The sequence below is a fragment of the Barbus barbus genome (genome assembly GCF_936440315.1).
Source record: "Barbus barbus genome assembly, chromosome: 22".
NCBI classification, from domain to species: Eukaryota; Metazoa; Chordata; class Actinopteri; order Cypriniformes; family Cyprinidae; genus Barbus; species Barbus barbus.
In genome coordinates, this window is record NC_136750.1 from 25319460 (window position 1) to 25332167 (window position 12708).

Here is a 12708-nt window from a genome sequence, read left to right on the forward strand (position 1 = left end):
GCTAGAGGAGGTTGGCTTGCAGATTAACTTTGACAAAAGCTCCTTCAACCAAGTGAGCATTCCGTTTCCGGAGCCCTGTTCTTGCTATTTATGACCCTTCCCTGCCACATTTATTAGTACAGATGCCTCAGATTATGGCCTTGGTGCTGTTTTGACACAGCTACGTCCTGATGGGGTTGAAAGGGTGGTAGCTTTTGCATCCAGGACACTATCAACATCTGAAAGGAAATACTCGGCTGTGGAGAAGGAGGCCCTTGCGTATGTTTATGCGGTAGAAAAGTGGAGAACGTATGTGTGGGGACATCGTTTCACCTTAAGAACTGATCATCATGCCCTTACCACTCTTCTCTCCACAAAGGGCATGGATAGAGCAGGTATGAGGGTAGCTTGTTGGTCTGCTAGGCTCCTGTGCTTCTAGTATGATGTTCAGTACCGGCCAGGTAAAAAAAAACTGTGTGGCAGATTGTCTCTCACGTATGCTGTTGAGCCATACATACACCACTGCATTCACTAAACAGGACTTAATTTCTGAAATCGCAGAAATTCAGCCGTTTCTGACTGCGTTGCCGCTGGTGGACTTTAAAACTGAATGCGAGGACTGTCCAGAACTGTCACAGTTACGCCAGACAGTTCAGTCAGGTTGGCCTAAACTGCAAAAGTCTGTCTCCAGTGACAGAACTGGTTGTTGAATCTCCATTGATTTTCAGAGCAAATCGTTTGATTGTTCCTGTTGCACTGCAGAAACGCTTCATCCACTTGGCACACGAGGGAAATCAGGGGCTGGTGCGAACCAAACAGCGTCTGAGAGAACTGTATTGGTGGCCACGAATGGATGATCTTGTTCACACAATCCTATCTGCGTGTGTGACCTGCCAGGTCAGCGATAAATCGGCCAAAACGTTCACAGCTCCAATGCAGCCGGTGGAGTTTCCGAAAGGCCCATTTCAACATGTAGCTATTGATATAGTAGGACCATTTGAAAAGGGAGTTACTGACTGTAAGTTTGCAATAACCTTGTTTGACTATTTCAGCAAATGGCCAGAAGTGGCTTTTGCATCATCAGTAACAACAGAGACTGTCCTGAAATTTCTGACCACGATCTTTGCTCAAGAAGGAAACCCCTGCACCATCACAACAGATAATGGACCGCAGTTCACTTCATTTGAATTCGCTGATTTTGTGAAAACGAAGGGAATAAAGCACATAAAGACCAGTGTTTATCATCCTCAGGCTAATGGGGCCATTGCACGGTTCAACAGGGTGCTTAAAGAATGTCTTCAGGCAGTTGAGGTGGCTCGTAAACCATGGAAATCTGCAGTCCTGACCATGTTGAAGAGCTATCGAGCAACACACCATGCTACTACGGTTGAGACCCCTTTTCTGCTCTTGAGAGGCTGACCTACGAGAACAAAGTTGAATGTTCTTCTTCCTGAGGATAGCTCTGATCAATTCATGCAAGTCAGAGCTTGTGTGAAACAACGACAGAACAAAAGTAAACAATATACCTATCATAAGAGAGGATCTAAGTTCCTTAAAATTGCAGTTGGAGACAAGGTGAGAGTGAGAAAGCCTTTTCACATGAAAAAAGGAGAAGCCCGGTTCCCTGAACCACTGTCAGTACAACAACAAACAGGACCGAGTACTTTCATCTTAAGTGATGGGAAAAGATGTAGTTCAGCACGTCTAACACTATGCCCAGAGAGAGAGGAAAATTCTGCACAGGATGAAATACCTGAAAGAGGCTGTACATTGGAGGACACTGCCTTGAGTCTGAATAGGGGCTAAAGACAGAGACGCCCACCTGGATGGACTGAAGACAATGTGATGGAATAATGTGTCTGATAAGAAACAAATAAATCAGACCAAGAAGATATGTAAAGGGTGTAGCCGGATCGCTGCCCTATCTAAAATAAAAAAATAAATAAAAAAAACTTGAATGTACACTGAATCCTGAAATGTTTGGTAAATGTTATTCTGTGTTAAAAAAAGGATACAAGTGCTAGAAGATTTCATTGTGTTCCTTTGAAATGTCTATTTGAAATATACTTGTTTGAATGCATAAGAATTCATTTGGATATGCTATTTGAGATAAGTTTTGTTTGAGTAAATAAGACTTGAGTATGGTCATGGTCTTATAAGGGATTTAATTCCTTTGAGTAAGGGGGGAAATGTTGTGTTGAGAAGTATACAATACTTCATGTTCAATTCATAATAATCGCTTACTATAATACATGTAATGTGAAACTGCCCCACTAGGGGCTCTAGTGGGAAATTGTGTTGAGTAATGCGATGAACAAGAATAAAGTGAAGTTAAGAGTATCCACTGGTTGGAGCGTGTTCTGTTAAGAGAGTAAAGATGCAACACAGTGGACTTATAAATTTAAAATATGAACCTCACTAACAGAAGGCTGCTTTCAATTTCAAATGCTGACGCGCGCTTTGTTTGTGTAGACTGCTCGCACATCTGATTAGTAACCATGTTAATTTTAGTCAGTTGAAGTCATTGTTTACAAATAAACTCTTGATGACAGCACCTCCTGGTTTTTCATTCATATTTCCTTGCGGATCGGCAGGCCACGGATCAGCACTAAGTTGGGATTTTATACGCAAATGACGATAATTTAGATGCATTTTAGAAATGGACAAACACGAACATAAGCAGCTGATTTTACGTTTTAAAGCACAACTGTTTTTTGTTGTTGTTTAAAGAGAGATTAGTTATAGCCTACGTTGCCAAACTTGTAGGTTATAAAGTGCTAATAAAATGTTTTCATGGCAATCTCAATGTTTCCTTGCTTATATCTTAAAATATGTGAGCCTATATTGATTCTCTTACCATTTTTAATGGTTCCTATCTTATAGTAAATAAGTGTCCACATAACATCAGATATTAAAAATCCAATTATTTATGTATCCACACCCTCATTTTGTGTGCCTGTTCTAATCTGTGTACGGGATGAATTTAGATGCATTAACACTCGATCATTGCAGCCATATAGACCTGCATAACTATCGAATATTAAATCACTCAGAGCTGTAAATCTGTGCAATAGATACGTGAGCACTTTAAATGAGTAAAGGAGACCGTCTCTGTGATTAATATTTTTTTATTTATTAAACATATAATAACTATATTAACTAGCCTACTAAAAATCTAAAATCACTAGGTCTAATATAGTACAGTGATTCCTGGTTCTTTTTAAAGGATTGAGCCACAAAACCAGTAATTTAATTTGTGCATAGCCTATATATAAAAGTATAAATAAAAATGTTACAGAGAAAATATATGAACATGTATTGCTTAAATACGCACTAAAACACATGAATAGTATTTGATTCGATTTGATTAATCAGATTTAATAACAGCTGTTTTAGTAAACAAAAACATTTAAAATAGGCCTATATGCTAAATAATAATAATAATATTGTTAATTTTAAGGTTTAAATATTAAGGTTTTCATTCCCATTATCCACACATAAAACCCCAGTTCACACTGATGGGCTATTTGGTATTATTGTCTTATTTGTCACCGCAGTTGTTCTTTAAAATAAAACCATTTGCGGGTTTGTCCTATGTTTTACTGAACTACAGTGAATTATCATCATTTCCTAAGTTTGTGCTTATCCCCCGATCCTAAAATAATGAATATGGGCAAATAATAATATACAAATATACAAAATAAATAGCAAAAAACACAATATATAATATAGACAATTATGTATGTACAGTTATGCACATATTTTTGCTATTTTGTACATTGTCTATTTTGTATATTTGTATATTATTATTTTTATTATCTGTGTCTTGTCTTATCGCTGTCATTATGTTGCAATGTGGAGCTTCTGTCACTAAAACAAATTCCTCGTATGTGTAAACATACCTGACAATTAAGATCATTCTGATTCTGATTCTGATTACAAAACAGCTAAATCTAAAATAGTGGATCATTTTTATCAACTTCATTTAACGTGCTATAGCATAGGTAGGACTATATCAAGGCCACGAATTAAGAATTTGTTCCCCAGACTTAACTCGTGAGCCACTCATATTACACAGCTCTGTTCTGCCCGAAGTACTCGGAGATGCCGCCACCGAGCTGTCAAACAGTATCCATGCATGAAATAAATGTATATAAAAAATAGCAATTATTTCTCGGATTTACTCAATTTAAGCCACACTTCTCAGTTCGGAAAATACTTAAATACGTAGGCTATGAATACGAAGGAATAACTTTGCAGAATATATTAATAGGCTATTAGTTAATGAGTGTGAATGGGGGAATCCCTTAGTCTTACTTTCTTTAAATTACAAAATTAACAGACATTAATAACTAACAAGCTCTTCTAGTTGCAAAAAAATACCCTATGCCATAATTTATTTAAAATACATTTATTTCATACTAAGTATACTTTCAAACCTCTTTACTGACATATCACTTAAGACTTGCTGATATAAAATTATAATTAAACTTTATTTGGAGTATCTCTTTTTTGCACAATGCACATTTCTTAATATTATGCCTAACATGTTTTTAATATCACTCTTAATAAGGATTGTATGATCTCTGTATAATATCAGCCTTGAAATTCAAGATATTTAAAGTGTACCTAAAGTATACTCGCAATAGTTCCACTTTAGTTGGTATATCTTTAGTTGGACCTCAGCACTACTTCCGCACAATTTAAGTGCATTAAGCACAAAATTAGTTGTTCCAGACTTTAAGTATACCAGTTTAGTATACCAAAAGTACAATTGCAGGGTATTTTTATTAAGCACATCGATATATAAATGTATGTATTTATTTTAAATACATTTTAGTATCTGTGATCACAACCACAGATAACCAGATGAAACAACCCTACCCAAAAAGCCTAAATGACTCACACATAAAATTAGAAATGGCAATATAGGATTAGGAAATGACTCACAGATAATTGCATAAAATTGTATACAATTACAAGACAAGCGACGAGGAAACTCCCTTCTTAAATTACAGGGGCAGCCACCTCTGTCAGCAAGTGTTGGAAAGACTTGGAAACAGTGCTAAGAGACTGAAGCATCACTTTATCTCTAAAGTGATTCGGTATTCTGTATTTAAAAAGAAGGCAAACTCATCCGCCATATAACATTATGCTCACCGCAGAGCACATCTGTCTGACCTGGTGTCATTTCAAATACCCCACTACTCTGTTTACCAAAGGGCACAATGGCCAAAGTAATTACCTGAATTTATTTGTCTTTCATTTGTGTGTGAGTGTGTATGACAAGGTCAACAGGAAAGAGCCGTCTAACACCAAAGAGCCAGACGTTATCCCAGAAGGCCAACAGAGACTCTATGACTTGGCCAGCCTACTCTCCCCGCTTAAAAATCTAATTTAGTTTAAATAGATGCACATGCATACCGTGGGCTTATCCAAACAAGTGCACCTGCACTTATTCCGACAAAAGTTTCCCCAGACAGTCTTTGCTGTCAAATGGCTTCTATAATTCTCTTCCAAAGACACACTTATACTCCGTTTTATAACTGACATCCAAAGCAATCAGCAGCAGAGCATCTCCTCAGATTCCCAGCAGTAGATAATGTTACGGCGGAGCAGGCAGAGCGCTATGTAAGCGTGTCTGTGGGGGGTGGGGGAGTTACTTACAGCCGTCATATATGTCTGTGGGAATATGCACTGCCGTATGGTTGTAGGAGGTGAGGCGGTTTTTGAATGACGGGTCTTCTTTAAATTCAGGTCTGATCCTGTTTTTCCTTCCTTCTGTTTCATTGGCTTCAAGCTGGAAGAGAAACAACAGCAATCAACTCTGGTACGGTATTATTTCAAATAAATGCTGTAATTTCTGAACTTTGTTCATTAAAAAAAAAAAGAAAAAAAAAAGAAATTGTACTGGGCAACTATTAATCGCGATAAATTGCAAAATATATATATATTTTTTCGTGTACATAATATATGTATGTGTACTGTGTACATATATACACACACATGCATGTACTGTATATATTTAAGATTTTTTTTATATAATATATTATAATATATTTATAAATAATTTATATGAATATAAATATATACATTTAAATACATGTAAATATTTCCAAAATATATACTGTATGTGTGTGTCTTTATATATACAAAATAAACATACACAGTACACACACATTTATTATATAAACAAAAAACTTTTATTTGATTATTTTATTTATTTTATTTTATTTCAGCAAAATATTGAGGAGACCTCTTTTCAACATTGATAATAATGAGATATGTTTCTTAAGCACCAAATCAGCATATTAAATTTCAGCTACCAACACAGAAATAAATTAAATTTTAAAATATATTAAGTTTATTCAAATATTTATTTTAAATTTAAATACTTTTTCACAAAATGACTGTTTTTTTAATGTGTTTTGATCAAATAAATGCAAGCTTGATTAGCATAAGAGACTTATTTCTTAAATCTTAAAGATTCCAAAATGTCCAGTGGTGTATGCATAGAAAAATCAGGGGGAAAAAAAGACAGTTCTGTTATAATTTACTCATTTCAAACCCGTATGTCATTTTTTAAAATCTACATTGAATGAAGAGACTAAAGTTTTCAGGCGTCATTAAATTATATAAAAGCACCATTAAGGTATCCTAAGTGGTCCAAACAATTCAAACATCAAATGTCATGTCTCCTGAAGCCATGCAATAGTTTATGTAAATTAATCTCTAGCCAATAAATGTATCAATATAATCATCTTATTATTCTTTGCACTGCAGGTACTGTATCTACTCCAAACTAGTGCTTTGCACATTGATGAATAAAACCTCATTTTCTCTATATGTTCCTCCTGCTTTGCTTTCCATCTTGTATTTTACACACTGGTGCACACGCTCCCACCATGTGTTTTACACAGACTCATCCTAATTGGCAGTTGAGATGTATGGCACACAGACAGTGTGTATCCGCCAGCAGAGTCTGCATCAACTGAGAAGATATATTATCATCATATCTTGACTGTCTGAAATAACTCATGGCATGATCATAACTGGACAGAAGAGCTCACAGTATTCATGTTTGATATAGTATCTGCGCTTGAAAAAAACGCTGAGCGTGTCTGTGTGCAGAAGAGTCTCGAATTATATACTCACATTATCCTTGGCATTAAAGTAGACTATATCATCCTCCTGCAGAGAAAGAGAAAAATATGATAATTAAAAGAAAGGAAAATTTTTCAGGCAAGGATGTAAAACCACCGTTAAGATATCATAAAGTGGTCCATACACAGGGGGAGTAGATTACGCGGGGGACGTATGTCCCCCACTTTTAATATCACGTAAATTCAAAGAAATTTGCACCATGACATTCCTAATATATGAAATGGATGAAAACATGAAAACAGAAAAAAAAACGACGAGTTTGGATTTGCGATTGCGACGATATATGGTTTATTTGTGTTTTTCAAGTCCTCTCCAGGTAATGAATAAAGTATATGAACAATGCAGTGCTAATTGGCATAGCATTCATTACAGTAGAGAAACTATTCTGCCTCATGGGACAAAAAAAGTGTTTGTAGTATATAAACAAATCATTATTATTGGTTATTGTCCAACAGTGTATCTGATTTCTAAGACAATTAAAAGCTAGAAATAAGAGAAAAATTAAAGTTGCCCAGTCAAAAGTTTTTGAACATTAAGATTTGTAATGTTTTTTAAAGAAGTCTCTTCTGCTCAGAAAGCCTGGATTTATTTGATCCAAAGTAGGCCTACAGCAAAACAGTACAATTCTGAAATATTTTCACTATTCAAAATAACAGTTTTCTATTTGAATATATTTTAAAATGTAAATTACTCCAGTCACACGATCCTTCAGAAATCATTCTAATATTCTGATTGCAACTAAAAAAAACAAAAAAAAAACATTTATTATTATGATGATGTTGAAGACCGCTGAGTAGAATTTTTTTCCAGGTTTCTTTGATGAATAGAAAGTTCAGAATAACAACATTTATCTGAAATATAAATCTTTTGTAACATTATACATGTCTTTATCATCAATTTAAACCATCCTTGCTAAATAAAACTATTGATTTCTATAATTTATTTTCCAAAATAAATAAAATAAAATAATAATAACACTGACTCCACAGTTTTGAATGGTATAGTGTATAATGTTACAAAAGCTTTTTATTGCAGATAAATGCTGATCTTTGGATCTTTCTATTCATCAAAGAATCCTGAAAAAAAAATACTAAACTGTTTTAAATAATAATAATAATAATAATTAAAAAAGGTTTCTTGAGCAGCACATCAGCATATTAGAATGATTTCTGAAGGATTGTGACACTGAAGACTAGAGTAATGATGCTGAAAATTCAGCTTTGATCACAGAAATAAATTACATTTTCCAATATATTCAAATAGAAAGCAGTTGTACATAGTAAAACTGCATTTTGGATGAAATAAATGCAGGCTTGGTGAGCAGAAGAGACTTATATATTTATATATATATATATATATATATAAATATATAAGTCTCTTCTGCTCATATATATATATGTGTGTGTGTTTTGGGTCTTCCAGAATGACAATGACCCCAAAAACACACAGCGAGGGCAACTAAAGAGTGGCTCCGTAAGAAGCATTTCAAGGTCCTGGAGTGGCCTCCAGTCTCCAGACCTGAACCCAATAGAAAATCTATGGAGGGAGCTGAAACTCCGTGTTGCCCAGCGACAGCCCCAAAACCTGAAAGATCTGGAGAAGACCTGTATGGAGGAGTGGGCCAAAATCCCTGCTGCAGTGTGTGCAAACCTGGTCAAGAACTACAGGAAACTTCTGACCTCTGTAATTGTAAACAAAGGTTTCTGTACCAAATATTACGTTCTATTTTTCTATTGTATCAAATACTTATTTCATGCTATAAAATGGAAATGAATTATTCAAAAATCATACAATGTGATTTTCTGGATTTTTTATTTTATATTCTGTCTCTCAGAGTTGAGGTGTATCTACGATGAAAATTACAGATCTCTCCATTCTTTGTAAGTGGGAAGACTGGAAAAATCGGCAGTGAATCAAATACTCATTTGCCCCACTGTATATATATATATATATATATTACATTTCTGTCCCCCTCACTTCTGAAATGATGGCTACGCCCCTGTCCATACAACTCATAGGTTACATTTAATGTCTCCAGAAACCATACAATATTCTTCCCCTTTAGTGAGCTCTTAACCACTTAAAAAAAAAAAAAAAAAAAAAATAAAATAAAGCTCAGATAATGAATAAACTATTATGGGGTTCAAACCTGCAACCTTTTGGTTACCAACCCAGATATTTTAACCCGTACAGTATGACTCTGATGTGTCCTCAGAAAACCTACCCATCATGCAAATCTGTGGCAGTATCACTGTACTAAGCCAAGTATGCATACAGCATGTGTTTCACAGATCTGAACTGTCATACATTTGCTTTACAGCAAGTGTGAAATGCATTAAAGAAAGCTTGGTCATGCCAGGTGTTGCAGCAAGTGGTCAGGATAACCTGCTGATGTTAAACCGCTCTGGGCCATCAGTGTTGTCGGGGTCAGGCATTTTTCGTCATTCACAGCATATGGTGGGTGGGTGGGTATGCATGCATGTGTGTCTACAGTAAAAATAAATCTGCGGGAGAAATGCAGAATGTGTATTCAGTGAAATCAAATCTTCCGACATCTGCAGGGAGTGTGGGAAGTGAAATTAGATCCATTAAGCTGCAACACATTCCCTCACTTAAACACAAACTCACATACACACAGAGGAAAAACACTCTGGCCATTGGTACAATCAGATTATTTATTTGTTTGTCAAATTATTCACGTGATTGCATTTAATTGAATTGAACTAAACGAAGAGGTCTAACACACCAAAGCATTTAGCAGTGAAACCGAGCGGAGGTATTATCAACTTCAAAAGCATCTCCTGCCTGCAGTCTTCATTTGGAATGATCTAATTAAAAATCTGCATAACACTTCAGAATTTATTATTGTGATCATGTAAGTCATCTAAGATGTCTACCACTGCCTTAAATAAATTTTAATGTGCAGTATGCAAACTGATAATATTATTTTTAACTGAATACAACTGTTAAAAAGATTAAAAATGTATTAAGACATTAAAAATCTATCATCATTTATGTACCTTCATGTCATTCCAAATCTGTATTACTGACTTTCTTCTGTGGAATGCTAAAGAAGGTATTTTGAAGAATGTTGGTAACCAAACTTTTCTAGTTACCATTGATTTCTATTGTTTGGACCAAAAAAAAAAAAAAAACCTAAGACATTTCTCAAAATATCCTCTTTTATGTTGCAGAGAAGGGGATAAAAGTCACACAGGTTTGGAACAACATAAGAGTAGGGCTGGACGATATGGCCAACATTTATATCACGATAAATTTCTTAATTTCGGTCGATACTATATAATTCCAATATCGATATGAACAATATTAAAAAAAAGTCTCATAAAAACTGCCAAGAATGCCCACAACAGATGTCAATTTGCCAATGAAACCTCCTATAAAACTATATAATATTTTAAGTAAAAAAAAACAAAAAAAAAAAAAACAGCACAAATAAATTAATGTTCACCTTTTATTTGTTTTAGTACGGTGGCCGAGAGAGCTCAACGTGCTGAAAATAGAAAAACACCTGCAAATTAAGAAAACAACTTTGCCAATTTGACAACACACACGCTACAAATGCACACAACACAACCAAATAAAGAAACACACTGCAAATAGAAAAAAAACACCTGCAAATTAAGAAAACAACTTCATCAATTTGACAACACACGCGCTGCAAATGCTCACAACACAAACAAATAAAGAAACGCACTGCAAATACTCACAACACAACCAAACAAAGAAACGCGCTGCAAATACAATTCTTTATTGGCTTGTGTTGTGAGCATTTGCAGCACCTGCTGTCAAATTGATGAAGATGTTTTCTTCATTTGCTGGTGTTTTTTTCTATTTGCATGTGTGTTCTGTAGTTGCAGTGCGTTGCGTTCTCTCGGCCACCGTATTTTAGCCTTCATACAAACAATAAATGTGAAATCACTGTCAAATAAACATCTCAGACTCACCTTATTAATATTAATATCTTTAACTTCAAACTATGGGCTAACATACACTACCAGTCAAAAGTTTTTGAACAGTAAGATTTTTATGTTTTTTTTAAAGAATTATCTTCTGCTCACTAAGCCTGCATTCATTTGATCCAAAATACAGCAAAACAGTAACATTTTGAAATATTTTACTATAAATTTTATTTTAAATTTCTTTTAAATTTCTTTTCAAATAACTGTTTTCTATGTGAAAATATTTTAAAATGTAAGTTAGTCCTGTGATTTCAAAGCTGAATTTTTAGCATCATTACTCCAGTCACATGATCCTTCAGAAATCATTCTAATATTCTGATTTGCTGCTCAAAAAAACATTTAGTATTATGTTATTACAAGGGTTACGATAGATTGTGGACTCATATTTTGGCCAGATAAATAAATAAATAAGTTTAAAATGCCTTAATGATTGATGTTTCTTAAAAACACGCAGCTTTTTACCTCACATGATGTTAACTGATGGACTTGACTCGTGTTGTTGATGTGTTGTGATATTTTGTCAGCTGTTTGGACTCTCATTCTGACGGCACCCATTTACTGCAGAGGATCTATCAGTGAGAAAGTGACCTAATGCTAAAATTCTCCAAATCTGTTCCAGTGAAGAAATAAACTCATCAACATTCTAGACGGCCTGAGAGTGAGTAAATATTCAGCAACTTTACATTTTTTTGTGTGAACTATCTCTGTACATCAGGATAAGCAATCTGATTGGCTGAAAGGTCACAGAAGCATGCTGTTTTGCGTGTTACTTAAGACCACCATCGTTGCATAGTAACAAATCACTTGCGAGTAGAGATGGTTGACTAGTCATCCAGCAGCCAGCTAGTCGATTAGGGGGATTGGGCAGTTAATGTTGATATTTTTAGCAGCAGTGTTTTAATGAACATGCTATGACTGTTGCACTGTAAAATTCTTGCCATTTAAAGCACCACGCTACAGCTAGATGCACTAAGCCAGACGTCTTTAGCCTTTGCATTGCATCTCACACTGTTTTTGAGCATGTCAGTTTAAAAATAGTCAAATGTCTACGTCTTGAAACCCTTGCAGTCTATTTGATCTGTTTTTGAATGCAATAATGCGTCTTATATAAACAATACCCCCCAAAAAAGGCATGATGCCTGGCATATTCAATTTCATTTTATTTGTATAGTGTAGTATCTGGCTGCTCATGGTGATTGTAAATGGCTAATTCCTTGTGTGTACCAGTAACCTTGTAATAACCAACCCTGGGTTTATTTGAATTAATGTATCTTTAAATTAAAGGAATGAATATTCTACCATCATTTATTCACCCTTAAGTCATTCCAAATCTATGACCTTTTTTTCTCCAATACAGCACAGAAGGGGATATTTTGAATAATGTCTGTATTTAAAAAAATAATAATTTTGTCCTTATAGAAGTCAATTGTTGTTCAGACCCCAAAGACTTTCAAAATATTTTCTGTGTTGGTTTGAAATAACATAAAGGTGAGTAAATCATGACAGAATTTAACGTCTATTCTTGTAAAGTCGCTTTATGTCTTGTAAAAGAGCAATACAAATAAAACTGACTTGAGTTGATCTG

At 34.8% G+C, this 12708-nt stretch overlaps 1 protein-coding gene across 1 annotated transcript in view; it reads right to left on the bottom strand.

Annotated features, from left to right (window-relative positions):
* Positions 1–12708, bottom strand: part of LOC306888000 (voltage-dependent calcium channel subunit alpha-2/delta-1-like) — a gene marked incomplete at its 3' end in the record, with an annotated part of 117334 nt that overhangs the window by 71592 nt on the left and 33034 nt on the right. Inside the window, exons 5-6 of the mRNA XM_079446085.1 lie at positions 7135–7170; positions 5647–5779 (exon numbers count right to left, since the gene is read on the bottom strand). Coding sequence (XP_079302211.1) covers positions 5647–5779; positions 7135–7170 — 169 coding nt within the window. The remainder of the gene's footprint in view (positions 1–5646; positions 5780–7134; positions 7171–12708) is intronic.